The 22,708-nt window shown below is 40.4% G+C and overlaps 1 protein-coding gene across 1 annotated transcript; it reads left to right on the forward strand.

The window, feature by feature from the left end:
* Nucleotides 1-646: 646 nt before the first annotated feature.
* LOC307230180 (3'-5' exoribonuclease HELZ2-like) lies at nt 647-22,441 on the forward strand (the record flags this gene model as incomplete). Its single annotated transcript, XM_080000417.1, has 21 exons — nt 647-670; nt 1,456-2,027; nt 2,898-3,081; nt 3,175-3,282; nt 4,227-4,747; nt 4,845-5,450; nt 5,702-6,500; nt 6,677-6,752; nt 7,297-7,740; nt 8,350-10,657; nt 11,632-11,717; nt 13,486-13,623; nt 13,701-13,856; nt 14,440-14,584; nt 15,130-15,246; nt 15,333-15,525; nt 18,563-18,709; nt 18,802-19,011; nt 19,548-19,704; nt 21,242-21,409; nt 21,651-22,441. 21 exons carry the CDS (start codon nt 647-649, stop codon nt 21,764-21,766), a joined length of 7,275 nt encoding a protein of 2,424 aa, XP_079856543.1. The 3' UTR covers nt 21,767-22,441.
* Nucleotides 22,442-22,708: the final 267 nt, after the last annotated feature.

Consider the following 22,708-nt stretch of genomic DNA (forward strand, 5'->3'; position numbering starts at 1 on the left):
TTACATTTGTGTTGAGTAGGTGACACCTTGTCACCTACTCCACCAATGTCACTTTAATAACAATTATTAATAAACACGCTTCTCTCATTGTTATTATACATTTCCATATGCTACTTTGCCCGTTGCTTATCTTATACAGTATTTTATATAATATTCTATTTTGCGTTTAATTGAAAATAACTGCACTGTATATTCTTGATTCTATAATATTATTTTATTACTTATTTTACTTTTTATTCTGTTGAACTGTTTCAAACTTTATTTTTTTATATTTACTTTTTTTTATGTATACATTTGTGAAATTAGCATATATGCTCTTACTCTGTTCTTCCCACTGAGCTGCTGCAACGGCCAAAATTTCCCCCAGGGGGATTAATAGGGTACCATGTCATCTTATTTAGTTTATGTTTTACGGCCAGAAGTTTTCTGACATATTCAGAGGCAGCGTGCCCTTGTGATTAACATTTGATTTACTGGGGCTTATCTGCTCATACGCTAAAAATATTTTTTCTGCTACTTTTTCTCCAGGCTCTGAAAATCACTTTCCTTTCCAAAGTGACCCAATGACCTTTCTTTCACCCTCCTTCCATCAGACGAGTCAGACCCTCCTCAACACTTTTACTGCACTGGATAAGATTATGCCGGTATGACAGTGTCCCCTAAAGGACAAGTGGGCCCAAAATGAATAATCCTTTGTCCACACTTGATCTCAAACTTGCATGTCCTGCGTGCTCTGTCCAATCGAATGAAATCACATACACTCTGAACGTGGTCGATCATCAGTGCGCGCACAACCTTCTCTTCGCAAGAGGGAGGGGAACCCACTATTGGAGACCTATTTCACGACGGCCCGCATTTCCATCCCCAATTAAATATGAAGTATGCTGGCACTTTGTGGAGGGAAAAGGCTGTACCCAACACAAGAACCGATGTACCTTTGCCAGGAGTGAAGAAGAAGCCACTGTGTGGACCTTTGAAAAGTTCCAGGGGTTAGACCACAGTAGCTTTTGTAAGCTGGTCGCACAGGATGAGGGGATTACGGCTAAACAGATTGACGCTCACCCTGGTCAATTTGAATCTCTGGATGACCTTCTTGAAACAATAGCCTTGAAAGCTGCATGCCATCGGTGCTCTGTTGAAGAGCAGGAAATAACATATTCAATTCAAAGAGTCAACCACATGTGCAGCAAACATTTGCTTTTAGCCAAATTCAAAGACTCTAACCATTGGAGACCTGTCTCTTCCTGTCCTTCAATCGGAAATTGTGGCTCGGGTGTCGTTTATCAAGTTTGTAAATTCTTTAAGGAGGGCTCTGGCTGTACAAAAGACCGTGACAAATGCACATTTGCAAGAAGCAAGGAAGAAGCCGCTGTATGGAACTTTGCAAAAGACAAAAATATAGATAGAGACACTTTACTCCAACAGGTAGCTTTCCATGAGTCTAATTCACTGCAGCCAGAAAGATTTGCAGATGACATATTCAAAGAGTTCTCAGGCAAGTTCCTTGAGCTGTGTAAAGACTGCTTCCTAAGCAGTCCACAGAAGGTGACGGCGACAAAGCTGGGTGACTGCTGCTCAGCTGGTGCGGCGCACCCCTGGAACCCCATTTTGGTCCATCATGCATCAGAGAGTCATGGAAAGGAGGTGTACAGCGAAGTACGCCCGCTTCCAGCGCAGTGCAAGTTTGAGTACTGCAGACATGTGAGCGAAGGAAAGCCCTGCTGGCACGAGACCACACAGTGCCTCTCCGCCCACAGTGAGGTGGAGATGGCTGTGTGGAAGGCGGAGAACGGCGGGCGGCCCGTTCGTCCACAGCTAGTGAGGCTGAGCGAGGAGCGACAGGACGATTGCAGAGAGGCAGCCTTCTACTGCAAGGCGTGCTTCCTAACCCTGTCCTCCGAGGAGAGCTTCATGCAGCACTGCAGCTCGCAGGAGCATGCCCAGATGATCTCTGGTGACATCACCACCCAGTGGGACGCTCGCCCCCCTCCACACAACTCGAGGGAGGAGTTTTGCCTTTGTGAGAGGTAGGGAAGCACATTTTCATGAAAAACATATCTGGAGCAAGCTTTTAGATTAAAAATAATAATAAAAATGTATACACATAAAGAGTAATTCATATCATAGATATGAACTAAACAACAAGGCAGGAATAGTCTGTGGTTGGCAAAGGAGTTTGCTTTTTTTTCCTCACATAGTAAAGGTATTTAAAACAGACCTCATGTCTAGTACTTAGAGTTAAGACAAGATTACCTATGTATTAAAATATGATCTTGACTCATAACCTGAACACATTTGTCAAAACTTTCATTTTAATTAATCGATTAGCTAACAGCTAAACTAATAAATAAACAAAATACAAATAAAATATATGAGGACATTATTGTACATCGACAACTTAACAAAAATCCATTGTTTCAACAAAATAAAAATGCACAGTGACCGCAGATATTATTTCCTCAAAAAGGACACAATTGAGAGATATTGCTGTGGCAAATATGCTGTTTACTAAAATGACAGCTTGCTCCCCCAAGAAACAAAAAACACACAATGTTTTTTTCACAAGTTTTGACCAGTATCAATAGACCTAAAATCAGTAAATCATTACCCTTCATTGTTGAAAACAACAATGATTTAAATTGCTCTAATATATGAATTAAGATGATTAAACAATATGAGTGAATAATTAAAAAGCAAGTTTAACAACCTAATTTGATTTGACATATTCAGAAAGCATGTACGGCTGGCTTCCAGTTGTCATTCTCTGAGTTATTAGCTAGCTATTAGTTAGTGAAATAACCACATGGTTCACCACGCCAAACTTTAACTTTTTTTAACAGACATATTGTTGCTCCTGCAAAGATAAGATTTAACGTTGTTGTGACCTCTCCCCCTAGGCCAGACACCTGTGAATATGGCGACAACTGCCTAAAAGCCCACTCAAAAGAGGAACTTAGGGAATGGCAGATGCGTGCCCAAGAAGAAAAGGAGATCCGATCTAATGTCGATGCCCAAGGTCTCATGCCTTATGCTGAAAGGCTTCTGGAGGAATTCAAAACCAGCAAAATTGAAGCGCACGTTGTAAGTGTTAGCCCCTCATCTTTAGCTGTAAGTTAAAAAGGTTATTGTCATTGCATATTTATGTCTGCATTAACTGCTGTATTTGTTAAACAGATATCGGAGCAGGTGGATGATGTTTGTGTCACTTGTGATGAAGAGCTCTTTGTGGAGTGTGCAAAGAGTGACGCAAGGTTGCGGTGGAATTTTCACGTGAACACAGAGGTAACGATTGACTAACTCTTACATGTTGCAAGTCTTCAGCCAAACCCTTGAGTTTGTAAGATAAATTAAAAGATAAGGCTGAGCTTTGCCATGGGATAACAAAATAAACTGTAATCATTTATTTATAACTTGTGTTCCCTGAGATTGCCAACTTTTGTATGTCATGAATGTGTGTTTAAACTCTGGCACTGGCACTTGGCACTCCTTGATAAATGTGTTATTAGAAGCTAAGCCACACGTTCCTTGATGTGATATTAATGAGAAGACCATTTGGTAATATAGACCACAAAGAAACATTTTTGGGCGTTATAAACTGTCATAGACTAACAGGACAACAGAGAAATACAGAAGATATTTTTATGATTGTTTCTTTTTAATTTCTCTTGAAAGATAAGATTGGGTTGCATCAAAGTGATTGCCAAGTTTAGATTATTCTAAAATTGTACTCTTCTCCTCTTTTACTCTTTTAGCTCTTCATCAAATCAACAAATCTTTTTTTTTTACGTTGCTAGCTTGCATAGTGGAATTCATGAAGAATAACATTGAATTGTAATGATGAACTTCATCATCGGAGCATCAGAAGTGTTATTTTGCTGCTAAGATAAATTTATGCAGACAAAAAATGTACATGAGTTCGGAAACCTATGTTCTATCGGAATAATCAACAGCTTTTCAAGTAAGACAATTCATTGTACAATCGCAGTCTTCAACAAACCAGCACTGATGTATATTTATTAAGAACCACTGCTGTCTGAGTTAAAATGTTCTCAACCAAAGAAATAATATATCATAGTATCTTTTAGTACTTGTAGGCTGTAAGTGTGGGTGTAGACTTAAACAATATTCATTGTAAAATAAAAGCAACTTGATTGACAAAAGAAATGCATTTTTCACGTGACCATAAAAATTACTTTGGAATGTTTGTTTTTTTTGTGTATACACAGAGACAGCTTGTGCATGTGGCACTGATGAAGCATGAGCCAGGAGCTTTATTCTCACTTCATGAACTCACTTCGGAGTCTTGCGCCTACTCCCCAGGAGAAGATTTCCAGGACCAAACCAAGCAGAGCAATGACGTCACTGTGTTTTTTCAATCTCTAATCCCCGGACTGTATGAGCAATGGCTGGTGCTGGATTTTGGTATGAGACCGGTACTCCTACGAAAACTCAAGGTCAGAGTAGGGAAGCTGTCTCCAGCTTTTGTTGACGACCCCGCTGAGAACTGTGGCATCTCGTTTCAAAGTCTCGAGCGTTGGCATAGGGGAAACCGGATTATCGTCCCTTGCACAGACAGGAACGACGAACAAGAGAAGCTCTTAAATAAATACAAGCCTCCGTCGGCGGGTTTCCCACACAAACACATCGACTACGACAGACAGACTTCTCTGACTCCTGAGAACTACAAGGAGAAGATGCACAGCTTTTTATACAGTGAGGAGCAGGCAGAAGAAAAGCTCTTATCAAGGTGATATGATTATCAGGGTTTTACTTTTACAGCATTTTTGTTTTTTGCACGTTTTGTCTAAAGAAACTATTACCCACATTCTTATTTCCTCGTTTAGACTCAGCGTTTGTGCAGAAATTACAACATCAACCACTCTTCGAATGAACCAGGGAGAACTGTTCTGCACCTTCTCGTTTCCCTGCGAGATTACACCAGAGGGATTTATGCTGAGACGGAGCCTCCGTTCTTGCCTTATTACACCATCGTCTCCAGGAGATCAGAGCTCTAAGGTATATGAAGCCGTCATCATCAAGGAAACCACTAATAAGAACAAGATGCATTTGAAACTCTCCAAAAGATGCTGCTCAGAGCTCGGACTCAAAAACAACGAAACGCACCTAATGGAGGTGCAATTTCAGCTTGATCGTCTGAGCTTCTGCATGATGCACAAGGCTGTAGATCTCCTCCCAGATACAAAAAGGGTGTTGCCAGATCTCCACAACTGCGAAGTTCCTGTCAATAGAACTCAGTGTCACAAGCTCAATGACAAGCAACAGTCAGCAGTTGACTTCATCACCGGAGAGTCTGATTCCAGTAAAGATGTGGCACCATTACTCATTTATGGACCATTTGGTACTGGTAAAACATTCACCCTTGCAACAGCAGCCAGAGAGCTGACTAAGAAGCGGCAAAACAAGGTGTTGATCTGCACACACACCAACAGGTAGGCTCACCTGAAACTATTATGTCTTGTCAAATTTGATGCTAAACCCTAAAACACAGTCACATTAGCAAAGTTATTGTTTACCTTGTATTTGCACCGATGACTGCAAATGAAGCCACTAATCGTCCATTTAAATTTGATGTAACGCCTTTGAAATGATCTACCTTTTTTTGTGAATTACTGTACCTCACAATGAACTATAAATTACAATGTAGTGACAGCCGAGGTAAATGTAATCTGTTTTCTTTTAGTTCTGCAGATTTGTATGTCAAAGACCACTTCCATTCCTTCATCAGCCAGAAAGATCATTGGATCAGGCCAATAAGAATAAAAACAAACAAACATGGGACAGCTCTACAGGCCACAGATGAGATTACACTGAAATATTGCCTGCTTTCAAAAACTGGATACTATTTCCTACCACCCACAAAGGCTGCGCTGGATGGCCACAATATAGTCATAACAACCACAACAATGGCAAGACGTTTTCATGAGCTACAGCTTCCCAAAGGCTACTTCACCCACATTCTTATTGATGAAGCGTCCCAGATGCTTGAATGTGAAGCCTTGATTCCCCTTGGTTTGGCCGGGCCCAACACCAGAGTTGTGTTAGCTGGGGATCACATGCAGATGGGACCCAAGCTTTTTTCGGTGGAGGATCACCAACGTTCTGATCACACGCTTCTAAATAGAATGTTCCACTACTATCAAAACCAGAAGAGTTTTGCCGCAGAGAAGAGTAAAATCATTTTCAATCAAAACTACCGCTCAACCAAAGAAATAGTGGATTTTGCATCCACTCACTTCTATGTTGGCAAAAGCGATATTGTAAAGGCCGACGAAAAGGTTCCGAGTGGCCCAAATGACCACTCCCTAATGTTCCATCATGTAAGAGGAGATTGCCAGCTGGACACAGTTTCCATGTCATGGTTTAATCATGCAGAGGTCACTGAAGTGGTCGAAGTTGTACAAGATATTTTAAAAAAATGGCCAGACAGCTGGGGGCGACAGGACCAAAGCTCTGTTTGTGTTCTATCAGAAGGATGGCAGGTAAATGCATGCTCTTTATTTGTTAAGCCTCTTGTTATTATCCAACATTTAACAAATACATTTAATAAGCAGTTAGAAGTTGATTATTAGTTTATAAAGGCAATACAACTATCAAATAGAAGCAGTTGGTCAGGGTGGTCCCAACTGATCTTTTGTGTTTTTTGATGTATTCTTAGGTTCGTAAAATCAGGACAGCACTTTGGAAAAAACACCTTGACAATGTCAATGTTGAGAATTTCGCAAATGTGCAAGGTATTTTTCATGATTTTTAAACATGGCATAGCTGAGCTCATTTCTCAGTGAATTTACAGTGTATTTTTCTAACTATAGTTATTACAGGTACTCCTCACTTAACGACCTACCAGTTTAACGACTGTTTGGACTTAAGACCAGCTCTCCTACCAGTCTGTATTGTACGCTGCGTAGAAAACCGCGTCACGCATCTCATCTCGCATCACCCTTTAGATACTATATACACTCTATACACTATATATACTATATACACTATATTCACTATATATAGTATATACACTGTGTACGTCTCATATCATCACTGTTCTCAGTCTCAGTCTCGTTCCCGCAGTCTGTCAGTGTTCACTACACTAGTGTTCTCAATGGCCACGCCCCCTTACCGTGAAATAACACGGGTCCTCGCTTATCGACCAATACACTCAACGACCTGGTCCTAGGAACTGAACTCGGTCGTTAAGTGAGGAGTACCTGTATATATAACTTTAGTTATTTTCATCTAAAGAATGTTTACACAAAGTATTTTTTTCTTTTTGTCTATCAACAGGGAAAGAGTTCCGGGTTGTCATAATAACAGCTGTTCAAACACGTGAGAGCCTAAATTCAGCTCACATGCCTGGCCTGGAGTTGTTTAATGATGCCCGTGTGTTAAACACAGCCATTACCAGAGCTAAGTCTCTCGTGGTCGTGGTGGGAGACGCTACAGCCCTCTGCCACTTTGGAAAGTGCTCAAGAGTTTGGAAGGCCTATGTAGACCACTGCATTAGCAAGGAAAGTGTTCAACCAAATCACCTCACCAAAGTGTTCTTGGAAAGAGAAGTTAAAGAAATATTAAGGTTTCAAAGGCCTGAACAGCCAAATGAGAGCTTCGTCGACACAGATACAATTCTACAAGAGATGATCGAGGAATATGACCAGTGTGAAACAAAATATACTTCTCTTGAAGACACCCCGGAGTTCAGGCCACATGATGATGAGAAGCTATCACACAGTGAACCAGTAACGCACAAGCGAGGGCAGTTGGTCATCGAGTCACTTAGCAGAGGATATGTCATACCATTTGACGACCCAACCAAACGTTTACATCTAAAAGGAAAGAGTAGCCTCGGAAAGGCTTTCAATGGAGATGAAGTGCTTGTAGAAACATCTTTCTCTGACAACATATCACAGAACAAGGTTGTGAAAATAACAGACTCGGAACATGTATTTGTGTGTACACTTGAGGAGCATCCTTCTAGATCAAAACCCAGACACCCTTCTCAAGACAATTCTCAAAGATGGTTGATGATACCCATTGCTAAAAATAACCCAAAAATATGCATATTGGTCCCCAGGAAAAGTGGAAATGTTATTCCAGTATGGGAGTGGATTGGTGGATATTCGAAAATTGTGCGAGGTTACAACCTCAATGAAAACCCCACAGACAATGTTGTTTTCATGGTGAAGGTGATTTTCTGGAAAGAAGGTTATACGTTTCCCTTGGGAAAGGTTGTAGGGTTTTTTCCAGTTGGGAGCTCTTTGGATGAGGGACTAAGAATTTTGAAAATGGAATTCAATGTACTTCCAACCGCTACCAATTCCAATTGGATGATAAATGAAGAGGTGAGCAATAAAAAAGAGATTAAGAGAACGGACCTTCGTGGAATATTCACTTTCACTGTTGATCCAAAAACAGCCGAAGATCTGGATGACGCCATTAGTGTCAAGGATATCGGGGACAAATATGAGGTGGGAGTCCACATTGCAGATGTGGCGAGTTTTGTGAGATTAGGTGACAGTTTAGATGAGATGGCAAAGGAGAATGGTGCTACGTATTACAACAAAGGAGGAGAACCCACTCATATGTTTCCTCATAAGTTGAGCACAAAGGATTGGAGTCTTCTGCCTGGTTTGGATCGCAAGGTGGTTTCATTAATGATGACAGTCGAAAAGGAAACAAACAACATTGTTGGAAAGCCAAACTTTCAGCTATCTTTGATCAATTCAAATAAAAAGCTGTCTTACAAACAGGCCGAAGACATCATCTGTCAAAAAATTAAGGAGATCTCCAAGTTCAATACAGTAGAAGACTCTGTTGCAGTGGCTTATCGTTTTGCCAAAGACCAAAGAAAGGCCAGGCTTACTAACTGGGCCTATTGTCAAACTGATAAGCAACGGGAGCCAGGAAAGAGGAAAGCCCATCTGATGATTGAGGAGCTTAATGTGTTATTCAACAAATTTTCAGCTCAGACTTTGATTGGCGAACAAGATACTAAAAAATGTACACCCCTTCGATGTCAGGACAGGCCAGATCCCAAGAAGGTTGAAGAACTGAAGGAAGAATATGGAGAACTCTTGCCACTGTCTTTCGAATTGAGACACATTGTTGACTACGACCAGAAGACTGCAAATAGCAAGAGCCCCGAATGCTTCTGTATTCTATCAAAAGTGTGGAAGGACATCCAGGAAGCAGCAAAAGAAGGAACTGACACTGACAAAATAGTTGACCTCATTGCTGCTGATGACATTCATCCTCATCTCATGCCGGTGTTGTCTCAGTATAAGAAGAGCCTCAGTAAAGCTTTCCTCATACGCTCGAACTCCTCTGACAGAGCAACAATTGGGCACTACTCCATGGAGCTGAAGTGTTACACACAGGCGTCCTCTCCAATTCGACGGTACATGGATGTTGTCTTACAGAGGCTTTTGCATACAGTCATTTGTGGTACTCCAGTGCAGTACTCGGCCAAAGACATTGACATTTTGTGTGAACAGTTTGAACAGGTCATGAGGACCACAAAGGAGTATGAACAAAAGTCTGAGATACTAGCCTTTGCCACGAGCATGAAGAAACACAATGTTTCTAAGCTAGCAGTCATTGTTTGTGTGGACCCAGATAGAGACAATTTCAGAGTGTCTTTTCCCTTTGACCATGATGCATTTCCAGACAGCGTACCTATTATGTACAGGGATTTACAATTGGAGGATCAACCGGTTCATGACAAAAAAAGTAACTCTGCAACTCTTAAATGGAGAAGAAGGATCTATTCGATTAGTTCCACAGAAATCCAGGTAAAAATGCGACAAAACAACAGCTCCTGCACTCAGTTGCCACATGCAACATGGAAAGCCATTGTTGACGCAATTGTAGATGAAAACTGGACCGAACTCAAGTCTCTTATAATGGGAGCGAGAACTAAGCAACTTGAAAATGTGAAGAATCCAGGAGAACATGGAAAGGAGGCAGGACAACATTACATTGACCTAGATTTGCAAGTGAAACCAGGAGACACCCTGCAGGTCCAAATGACATCGGAGATAAAACGAGGTTATCTTATGCCCACTGTTCAGTTGGTGTGCCTCAACAAAAACTTTGAGGTGTGTGTCGATCACGCTCACAGCCCTATTATTTGTTTCTCCAAATCTGCAAACTGTCCGACAAGGGCTGTTTATGAGGATACTGATGAGTATGTAGAAATATGGAAACCCTTGTGTGACATGGAGTCTGCTACGACAGCAGTGGATGACAGTGACAGCATCATCATTGAGGACTTACTGGTGAACTTCCATGGAGAGCAACGACACGGAGCAAGGGACAAGAGCTATCTAAAAGGAAGCTTCAACTTACCTCTCACATTCATCAAAGAATGGGCCATTAAATGCAACCTGGCCAAGTGCCTACTGTGCATACGGAAAAGAGGTTTAGAGCTGACTAAATCAGAGTACTCCAAAGAGGTGGATCCAAGCACTTTTACCTGGGTTGCCCATGGTGTCACGGTAAAATCAGAGGAAGTGAAGACCCCCAGTGGTAAAGCTCATAAAGTGGACTTTTATGTCAAACACTTGCCGATGAAGACCCGTCCAAACTGTGTGTTTCAAAAAAACACAACTTTCACAGTTGAAATAATTCCAAAGCTTCTCCCAGACATGTGAGTACAAATGTAGTAAATTATATTTCAAGAAGGAAATGTTAGCTACCTTAATATGAGCAAAGTTGATCAAATACCATATGTGTTAACACCTTATAATAACTATTGTTTGTTAACAAACCATTTACCAATGTTACATAATCATATATCTTGACCAATATAATCTTAAACCAATATGCATATTGGCCATTGAGAAGTTTAAGACACAAAAAGTATTCGCTAACCCCTATGATAAGATCAATAGACCCCAAACTCAGCACTGTCAAACAAGACGGCTTCCTCGGGTCTAATTTTCACTGGGAGGCTAGGGGTAATAAACACTGACTTGAAATAATCTACATACAGTACATTCAAATATTGTGGGGCCTGGTCAAGAAATCAGGTCGCACTGTTCAAAACATAAATTTCACCTGCATCACCATCACCATTGACTTTCCACCTTTAAATAACATACAATTCTATTTTTTTATTTTTTATTTTTTTTACTGGTAGGGGACCACTTTATGATTTTGAACATTCTGCATAATTCTTATGGATCTTTGTTTGCTTCAGACAGGCTCCATAAATTGGTGTAAGATGGTGTGTTTAGTATCTTCTACAATAATTAAAGGGGTATTTTGGGTGCAAGATTAGGGAGATTACTGATGTAAATTGGAAAGTGCAATGGCCCAGGCATTAAGCCATGCTGTACAAAGAGTAAATGTTTTTCTTCACTGAGGGACATTACTTGTATATTTCACCAACTTGAACAAATTGAGTATTCTTTGTGAAAGCTGTATAAACATGAATTACATTTTTATTTTAATGCTTTAATTAGATGACAAAAACACCACTGTTAAATTGTTTGCTGATTGTGTACTTAATGATAGCAATAACAATAACTATTATAAAATGTTCCCCTGATGGGCTGTAGCTGATTTTGTATGATAGATCCAGATTATTAATGAACACCCCCCCCCCTCTTTTTTCTTTAGACGTAAAGAAAATGCTGTCATCAATATTGCCTCTGCGTGTAACCTCGTCCAGGGATTGGCACTTGGGAAGGACATTCCAAGAGAGGGTAGGCGAGTTTGTCAGCAGTCGATTGGATAATTTCAGCAGTTCATAGTTATTTGACATATAACTGACTAACTTTAATGTGGAAATTTAGGAAAGGAAAAAAAAAGATACATAGAGTATATGCATAATGCAAATATATTGAATGGCTTAAAAAAAAGTTCCAGCTAAATACATTTAGGATAAATACCAAATATGGGATTTGTTAACCAAATCATCTTACGGATTACTACTTGAAATGATAGATTCACTATTTTTCAACCAGGCCTTATTGGGCCTTAATAAATTGTTGGTTCCCATTATTTCAAACCGTTCATGGCACAAACACATAACACAAACAAAAGTTAAATCTCCTTTTTGAAAAACGGGAAGGTCAAAATATAGTCAGAGAGGTGAATTCACAAAGAATGAATTGCAGCTGCTAATAGCACCATGAATTGCACATCAATTTGCGCCTGTGATCTGCACTGGCTTAGCGTCCGATTCACAAAAGATATTGCGCTAATGATATTCCAGCGCAAACACGCCCATAAAGTTTTGCTTCTGAGTGCAATTTAGCTTTGTTTTGAGGCGTCTGGTCACAATTATCCATGTGGCAAAGTTAATAAGGGCAATTGTTCAGCGCCCCCTCCCCCCAAAAATTAAAAAGGCAGCAGTGCTTGATTAGTAAGCATACCTGTCAACATTGAGATTTGAACATAATGGAAATGGTCGGGCGCTGGAGACGGTCTCCCTGTTACGTGTAATGCACAACAGGCATTTTGCGATCAGACGTAATCAGACGCATAAGGGGGAGTTGAGAGGTATACAGGCATTTAACATAGATGTTATATATGTTAATGTTACACATATATAGGTACATTAACAGGGGACCATTTCCATTTTAACTTGACAGGTATAGATATTCTCTGATTGTGCATGGCATCGGCGCCGCTGCCTTTATTCTTGTCCGCGCAGTTACCACCAGGTCTCTGCAGACGACAAAGCGTGACTCTGACTGCGTGTGGCTATTAACGCGGTGTTTGTGAATTGAACGCTATTTGCAACAAGCCTCATTTGCATAGAATTTTGCACCAAATGTATGCATAATACCTCATTTAAAAACGCTGCAGTGCAGGGAGCCATGCATCTAAGTTGTGAGCGACGTTGGTTTTTTTTTGTTAATTTCTTCTATTTGTTTTCCTTCGTTTCCTACTGTATTTGAACAAAACAAAACCTGTGCACTCTGTTCTGAGTCACGCAAGTCTCTCCATTATTCTTTTTAACTTTACCGTGCTCTCCATTGGCTATGGGATTTAATTTTGTAAAAACTTGATTTGTTTTATGTAAATGTTCTTCTTAACAATAAAGACTTATTTAGAAGAGCCTTGTCACTTCGTAGAGCCATCAATACCCTCCTCTCCCCTCTGCTTCTCAAGTATTTGTGCAGGCACTGCCAGCCCAAGGCCTGAGCTGTGTTATTTATTTTGGTTTTTCATTTTATATTGTAGCTAAATAGCTGTGAAACTGACTGACTGACAACCACCCTGCTATTGCGTTGTGGTAGTCAGTGAGACTATGTTTACCCTAAAAAACTGCATTTTAAAAACACCTACAATTTTTCCTTTATTTTTGCCCTTGCTGCCTGTAAAAATGTTTTTCAAACCATGTTCTCCATAAGCCAAATATTGTAAATTCATTAAAAAAATGTAACCTGATGAACCATTGCTCATTAAGAAACTACTTGCAATCTGAAATGTTTTTTAATGTTTGCCTCATTTTGTCTCCTGCAGTAGTGCAAAACTTGGTGCAACGCTGGAAACTCATACAAAAAAAGGCACCAGAAGGGCTGCCAACGCTGAATGAGACTCAATTTGATGCTGTGGAGAGAGCTCTCAAGCACAATTTCACTGTTATACAAGGACCACCTGGTAAGCGACAACATCTTTAGTCCAGCTAATTGCTTTGTATATTACAGATGAAAAACAATGTTTAACCGTTTACATAGGAACTGGAAAGACAGTCGTGGGAGTGTACATTGTGTTCTGGTTCTGCGAGCTGAACCCCAAGATGAGCAGAATGTTCACCAACCCAAAGGACAAGAACAAGAAGGAAGTTATTCTCTACTGTGGTCCCTCAAACAAATCCGTTGATGTTGTTGCTGGTCAGTAAATGTACCATACATGTGCATGCATGTAGACTTTCATTGAGAATTAAAAATATATATATTTAAAGGCTTCACTATTATAACGCTTTACTATTGAGAAACTTGAGAAACCACTGCTGCAGCTTCACATTGGGCTTTCCATCCGTTTTTGCGGGGGACTGGTCGGGGGCCTGTTGTGTGGCTGGTTGCTGCGGGTCGGGTGCCCCCTAGTGCTGGGTGTGACCAGCACTAGGGGGCACCCTTCCACGAGAGTCACAAGGACTGAGTTGTTGCAAGTAGTCCTTGATGAGTATTTAATATTATATTAGAAGGCTGAGAATTGTAACTCCACTTGCAGATTAACTCTGACATACAAATACCCACTGTTGTATGCCTAGTCAGCTGACAGCACAGGTTAAAAAAGGTAAAAAATAAAAATGAAAAATATAAACCCTACAGATCTCACCTAGGGCTATGGTCGGCCCTGCTATACAGTTGATCCAACATTCTACAGAACCAACATTCTAATAAAGTCTGCCTTGGAAAATGGCATACCTATCCTTTAATTCATTTTGGTTTCCCTAATCATGTTGCTGTATAGAGTACCTGTTGAAATTCGGAGACACACTAAAGCCACTCAGAGTTTACAGCCAACAAGTGGAGATGTTGGACTACCCCTGCCCTGATGGCAGTCTTCAGTCTTCTCACAGTTCACGTCGCCAAGAACGCTCCAAAGAAGAACTGAGGTATTCCATTCAAAACACTTAGCACATAGCACATACCGTGCTATGAGAGTAGATAAAATTTGGTAAATGTGTGGATTCTAAACTTGTTTAATGATAATACATTTATGTCTGTAAGAGGAAATGAGATTCCATTTATTTGATCCTGCTTTGTCTATAATCTTGTGTTGTCCGAAGAAAAAATATCTTTCAGTTTAGCCATCACACTCTTTTGTTGAATTATTTACTTCAGTTAACAAAAATAAATGAGTTTGTGCTTAAAGAAAAGGTTTAATGTTTTAGTGGTAAGAGAGTTTATTGGTGCCAAAACGGGGGGGGGGGGGGGGGAAGCCCATGACTCCAGAGGGTCCAGAGGGTGTTGTAATTATAATTGTCAGTGTCATAATTATGGCAACATATTTTGTTGTTTTCAATCATTTAAACTTACGTACTTTAAAAATCCACTGCGAAAGGAATCATGTATGTTTATAATGTGGCAACTTTCACAGCCATATAATATTCTGTAATATTTTAATGTACACTGAGTGAACATAAACCCTTGGTTTCAGGAGCATCACATTGCATCACCGCATGCGAGAGAAGCACAACCCCAGTTCAGCTGCAATAAAGGAGTTTGACCAGAAGATTAAAACTCAACAAGAGCTGACGGATGGAGAGGTGGATGAGTAAGTACTCAACTGTATTACTCAAGAGCTTAACACAAGATATACAAGATACACTTGATAGCTGTGTGTATTGATTTTTTTTTTAGGTACCAATTGCTTCTCAGAAAAGCTCGGAAGTATGAGCTCGAACGGCATGACATTGTACTGTGCACCTGCACAGCGTCTTCCTCCCCAACGTTGACAAGCACAGTCAGTGCACGCCAGATCCTCATCGATGAATGTGCCATGGCCACTGAACCCCAGGCCCTCATTCCGCTAGTCTGCAACAACCCAGAAAAGGTGAGCGCTGTTCCCTTTAAGTTTTTATTTGGCTTTGCATCCTAGAATTTTGTATGCTTTTGTCCTAAGGGCAAGTGAACTTTTTTTCCCCTCTGATTTAACAATGATGGAGAAAGTAGTGTTTTTTATTTTCAGGGAGTGAATTGAACTTGAGCACGCCAAATTGGCTACAGTACCAGTATGTATGTTATCGCTCCGTTCACCAGGTCAGGAATGCACTACTACCTCTATGCCCTTGATTATCCTGCTCGATGTATTGGCCTTAAGCCTCCCATGTGAATGCCTACCCCAGAGTACTTTTGGCTGAGGGATCACTGCTACAGCTACTGATTTTGTGAAACTGCCAGAAATTCATTTTACGGCAATTGCGAAAGTTGCGAATTGTTTATCCAAAGAATACACCCCCTATTACATCAAATTCCAACAAGTCATCTGGTCCTTCAGGGATTTTGTAGTTTTAAATTACCCAATTTCCTCAAATAAAAACCGGTAGTAAAATAAAAACCAGGCCTCTAATAAATGCCAGGGGCATTGTCTACACAAACAAATAATAGCCTGGCTCAAATACAGACCGGTGGATTTGTATTTAATGTACTCCTTTTCGTACTGCTGCGTAGCAGATCGCTTCTTGGGGCAAATACCCTGCTGTGAGCGCTCTCACTCTCCCGGGCTCTAAGCAGGAAGTGGTGCATTCAAGGCAAACTCAAAAAACTGTTATCCCCCATCAGCTATCGCCACAAGTGCAACTTTAAGGGTAGCTACAAGCTCTCTCTTTTTTCACCATACATGTATTTGCATGGCACGGCACCCAGACAAAGTTTGATTTAATATTCATACTAAAATGTGATCAAATATACTTATTAAACAGAGCGAATTAGATATAAAAGACTGCCTCTAATATAAGCCTGCTTCCAATAAAGGTTTGGTACCCTCTGCAGTTGAGGTAAATACTATAATCAATATTTTTTTAGTTTTTTGCCAAACTGAATGATGTTTTTCTTCCCAACAGCAACTGGCTGAGTATGACCACGCCTGTTGCTCTCAACATGGATCTCCACTATATGTACAATTTTGTTTATCGACTAAAATGTTCTAAATTGCAAGAATAATGCAGATGTGTGCATGTTTTGTCCTATATACACAAACATTTTAAATCCAAAAATTACTTGAACTAACACAAGTCATCATAGGTATTGAAGATATGATAAACTAATTTAAAGGAGCAATCAGTAATAGTGTATTGGCTCATTGCTTAAATTGATAATAATATATCAGCTCCGTTCTCAAGCAAACAAGCCAATGACAAAGCCTTTGCCAAAACTCAGGGGAACATTGGTGCAGCATTTCAAAGGCGGAAGGAGCTTAGTACCTTTATAAACTTCAAAAGCGATGCAGAGTTGGCCTTAAACACATGCTAGCTGGAATTTACATAGAAAATACAGTTCGCCAGAACCTTTTCCTTTCCTTGCTGTACCAAATTGATTTTCCACATATTTAAAAGAGCTTGCAGAGGGATATATTATTTCATCTTGAAAGGATTGAACTTGATGACTGAATGACTGAAAGAATTGCATTTAATACTTTGTGTCCGTTTGAGGACATCGTAGTTCACATGGATGGGAGAGATGAGAGCAGAGAATTCCGGGTTCAGTTTGGGGTCAAAGAGGAGGAGACATGTTTGCCAATGTAGTTGTAGATCCTATGGCTTCCTTTAGTGCCCCCGTGTTACTGATTGTTCCTTTGAGACACAGAAATATTGCACATACAGTACCAATATTCCATAATATCTTATAGTTTGTGGATTTATTTTTGCCGTGTTGAATGTACGAACATAAAAGCATGTCTTGCCTACCATACTAGCTCTGACTCCGATGGCATCACGGCCATTGAAACAACAAAAGTAGCATGTCATTTTCTGTAAGAGGGAAATGTCACCCAAGACTGCAAACAAACCACAAAACACTTTGCAAACGCAAAGTGTTTTGTGGTTTGTTGTGGTTTCTTTGTCAATTGTCTAATAGGTTAAAAAATTGAAACACCTCGAATGGACATATAAGAAGTCACGCCACCTTGGCCTTCAATGGTGTAGAGAAAAGGTTCAGACCTTTGTGTATTAACCTTGAATACAATTGGTTTCTGAATAGCAGCCATACTATAAATTACAGCTTTTTGAAACTCACAACATCACGTTTTTGTGGAGACCTAATTTACAGAGTTGCTGATTGATGTCTGTGGTCATTTTTTTAGGCTGTACTTTTCAGGAATTTCTCCACTACTGTTAAGTGTCCGTCTATCAATGTTCAGGAGCTTTGGCTTGCGGACACTAAGAGTCCTAGCCAATGCAGTTTGTTCGTGTTTGGCATACTGTCATCTTTTTTTAAGACCATTCCCCTTGGCACATTAAATAATTCTGCAGTTTTTGTGACTGATGCACATGCAATTCTACCGCGCACTATTTCCCCTATTATTCCCTTAGGAGATCTGTTAGTTGGCTCATGCTCCTTGGAAATGCACATATCTAAATTTCAGTTGTTAGACCTCTTTTAAGCTTGACACATGCTGCTAAATGGTAATCGAAGCTTCATTTGTAATTGTGATTTTTTTCAAAGTTAAAACTTTTTCATTTCAGTCGAGAACACTTTGTCAAGTTCAAGCGATTTATTATTTCCCAATCATACACCAGTACGATATGCATACAGCTACATTTGGCGTAAAGCAGCATAGGGCAAGCCTGCCCGTACTGCGCAGGGAGTACTGCCAAAAAAATGATTGTGTCATCAGTTAAGTGGAGGCTGGGGTGGAGGTCGGAAGATTTAGCAGATTTAGTCTTTTCAGTCTTGTGGAGTGGAAGAGTTGTGATTGGTACACGTCGTCAGCTACAGTGTGAGCTACGTGTGCTTTTTCTTTTTGTCCTTACCCTGTGTATTTATCATTCTACTGTACCACTGCATGAAGAGAGCAGTTTTTCAGTCACCTAAACTTTTGATTTTGCTCATCTTGCCCCCCATCTCACTCTTCCCTTCTTTCCCATCCCCAGATTGTCTTGCTTGGCGACCATAAACAACTACGTCCAATTGTTAATAACTATCATGTTAGGAAATTGGGAATGTCATTGTCGCTGTTCGAACGCTATTTTAATAGGAACAAGGCCCGGGCAGTTAGGCTGGATATTCAATATAGAATGGTGAGTGGTGTATATTAGTTGTAATTACAATTAGCATGTACATTTCACTAAATGGCTTTTATTCAACAATTGTCAATAATTCATCTTCATAGCATGAAGATATATGCAAATTCCCATCTGATGAATACTATGAGGGCAGTCTCAAAACCAGAGTGGAGTGCCCCAACAGTGTCCTACTTGTCAGCAAGAAAGCAAAGCATATCGTTTTCGGCCACATCGAAGGACAGGAAATCAGTTTGGTTGTGAGCACAGAAAAGGGCAACGAGAACTCCAAAGCAAACGCTGCAGAGAAGGATATAGTGGTACAGTATTTTCTTTCTTTCTATATTTTCACCTGTGTGTACCTCATTTTCCAATAGCTGTTACTAGAGCAATCAAATGCAATTACAACTTTGAGATACGTATGACCACAGAACAATAGCTGTGTGGTAGTGTGGTTCTAGATGTGCAGGGCACATGAGCAGAACATCACACATTCCCTCCACACACCTTATGTCAACCCAGAATCTCCTCCTGCCAACACCTCACCTAAACTTCTGTGGTAATTCTTGCAATAACTCCTGCACATCTAGAACTGCACTTCTCCATTGCCAAGGACACTTACTGAGAGAAGTTTACCCCTGCACACACACACACACGCACGCACCCACGCACGCACACACACACACACACACACACACACACACACACACACACACACACACACACACACACACACACACACACACACACACACACACACACACACACACACACACACACACACAAAATTCGTGCTTGCATCGTGATTTGTTATGAGTCATGAGTATATATGATATTTGGTTGTGTTCCTATGCAGGTCAAGATTGCCGAAAACCTTGTGAAAAAAGCCAAGGTGGCGCAGCAAGACATTGTGATCCTCTCTCCATACAATGCCCAAGTGTCAAATATAAAAGCTCAACTGCGGAGACTCAAAATGCGTGATATCACAGTTACCACCATCACTCGAAGTCAAGGTGAGAGTATACCAGTGGTTCCCAAGATGTTGGGGCCGCCCCCTATAGGGGACACAGAGGTATTGCATGAGAGGCACACGAGTGAGGGTAAATTATGTAGATTGGAACTAAAATTGATGACTGAATAAATCCTGTATTGTCATTTTTCAATGAATTTAATGTTAATGTTATCGTGATGATATTGGGTTTTTTTTATGAAGTTCACTATGACTTGCTTTGTCAATTGTTTCACTGTTATTAACGGCAACGATAGAAACAATGGATTGACCAAATGGGGGCCTGACAAAATACCTCTGGATTATACTATGTTCTCCTACCGACGACCTACAGTACCTCACACTGCCCAGCAGTCAAAATACTGTAGATGCTTCCATTCTTTGATCGTGCACACATATGCTTGTACTGCAGTGTCTTTAACTCAATCAAAAGTTGATCAACAATTATTTAATTGTGGCTCACTGGCTTATTGGTTTTTCTAGCCTACAAAATTGTAAAAAAAAAAATATATATATATAGAGAGAAATATAAAGAACTATACATCAAAATATACAACAATCAGCTATAACATCAAAATGACCACTAATAACCACTAATATTGTGTAGCCCCCCCATGCTGCCAAAACAGCTCTAACCTGTCGGGGCATGGACTCCACAAGACCTCTGAAGGTGTCCTGTGGTATCTGGCACCAAGACGTAAGCAGCAGATCCTTTAAGTCCTCTAAGTTGTGAGGTGGGGCCCCCTTGGATCGAACTTGCTGTTCCAGCACATCCCACAGATGCTCGATCGGATTGGACCCTAACCCCGGCCATCCACATGAGGTAGAAGAAAATGTGATTCATCAGACCAGGCCACCTTCTTCCATTGCTCCATAGTCCAGTTCTGAAGCGCACTTGTGCATTGTAGGCGGCAGTGCACAGGGGTCAGCATAGGCGCTCTGACCGGTCTGTGGCTACGCAGCACCAAACACAGCAAGCTGTGATGCACTGTGTGTTCTGACACCTTTCTATCATAGCAGCATTAACTTTTTCAGCAATTTGTGCTACAGTAGCTCTTCTGTGCGATCGGACCAGATGAGCTAGAGTTCGCTCCCCACATGCATCAAAGAGCCTTGGGTGTCCATGACCCTGTCACCGGTTCACTGGTTGTCCTTCCTTGGACCACTTTTGGTGGGTACTAACCACTGCATACCAGGAACACCCCACAAGACCTGTCGTTTTGGAGATGCTCTGACCCAGTAGTGTAGCCATCACAATTTGGCCCTTGTCAAAGTCGCTCAGATCCTTACGTTGCCTATTTTTCCTGCTTCCAACGCATCAACTTCAAGAACTCACTGTTCACTTGCTGCCTTATGTATACCACCCCTTGACAGATGCCACTGGAACGATATGAGCAATGTTATTCACTTCAACTGTCAGTTGTTTTAATGCTGTGGCTGATCGTTGTATATATACTCTATATCTATGGACAGTAACCTAAGAAATATCAACGACTTGCTGGCCATAACAACTGTGTAACCAACTACATGTACCCTTCCAGGAAGTGAATGGCGTTACGTCCTCATATCCACCGTGCGCTCTCTGCCCAGTAAGGAGATTGAGAAAGAACCAGACAGAGCTTGGCTCTCCAAGAACATTGGCTTTGTAGGCGATGCAAACCAGATAAACGTGGGCATCTCCAGGGCCAAGGAGGGGTTGTGCATCATCGGTAGGCTTGTGTAATAAGTCTGTTAAGAGGAATGTGTTATTTCTCAGCCTGATTCTATAATGGAAGAAAAAAAAGGATTTGATGTTTATCAGTGTTGACTTTATTTACATATTTGATTGTCTTTTATTAAGGACATAGAGGACTCGAATGCCAACTCCAGTCCATTTCAGTTTCATTTCACTGCCTTTTTTATTCACAATTCCAACTTTGAATATTTGTTTCCCTTCATCTTTCCTCAAAGGAAACCAAAAGCTGCTGTCCAGCAGTTGGGCATGGAAAAAACTCCTTGCCCACTATATGGCAACTGGGTCAGTCACAACAGCAGAAGATATCTCTGTTCGTCAGGTGCAGAGATAGCTGCTTTCCTGCACCTTTGGGAGACAACAAAGATGATTTCTCCAGGCAACTTTACACATTTTAAACGTTTAAGATTTAACTTTTAACCAGGAGGATTTCTATTTTTCTACATGTACCAATATCAATTCTGAGCATTTTTTGTTTTTTTTATCTTGAAGCCTAAGGTTGTTGAAGCAATAATCGATCATGTGATTTTTAATATATACTGTAAACTTAGATATTATTGCATTGTTTTACGCTTTTGAAATGTTTTTGGATTGTGAGAGTTATTATTATTTTTTTTTTAACTTGCGAGTGGGCTGTTAACTAGCCTTCACATCAGCCTCGCCGCGAGCACATACTGTATAGCATATGTGCTAAAGTGTGATTTATATTCCTAAGCAATAATTTCCATTGTGTTTGTATTATTCTAGGAGGTTTACAAATGGAAAGAGTATGTATTACTATATGTAAGATAATTAAGTTCAAACCTTTACTTAAGAAGCTCATGTCATTTGACAGTGGGGGGGTTAAGATGAGTTATTTTGTGAAGCCATTTTTTGCACTTAATGGACGTAAACACGAAAATGTGTAACAAACAACAAAAACAAAATTTGCACATTCCAGGCATCTGTTGCCGCCAGTTAATGCTCTGTGGACAGATCGGAGAATTTCTTGAAATTAAAATTCTGAATTGATCCTGGTGTTCCTGTCGGTGCAATCCAATCCTCAACACAATTGTGTTTAGTTTACTGGTGAAAAGTTAAAAATACTACATTGTGAATCTAATCTAATCTAATTGTGATTTTTTTTCTGTTACAGTATGATTTTTGGCCACTAGAGGAAGCCCTATGACATAGAGCTCTCCAAGTTCAAGTTCATCCTGTTATCTTGTGTCAGGGTAGCAGAAGTAGGTGTGATTTCATGTATTAGTTGCAGAAAGTATTTGGTTTTTAAAACGCA

Source organism: Zeus faber (genome assembly GCF_960531495.2).
Source record: "Zeus faber genome assembly, chromosome: 5".
NCBI lineage: Eukaryota > Metazoa > Chordata > Actinopteri > Zeiformes > Zeidae > Zeus > Zeus faber.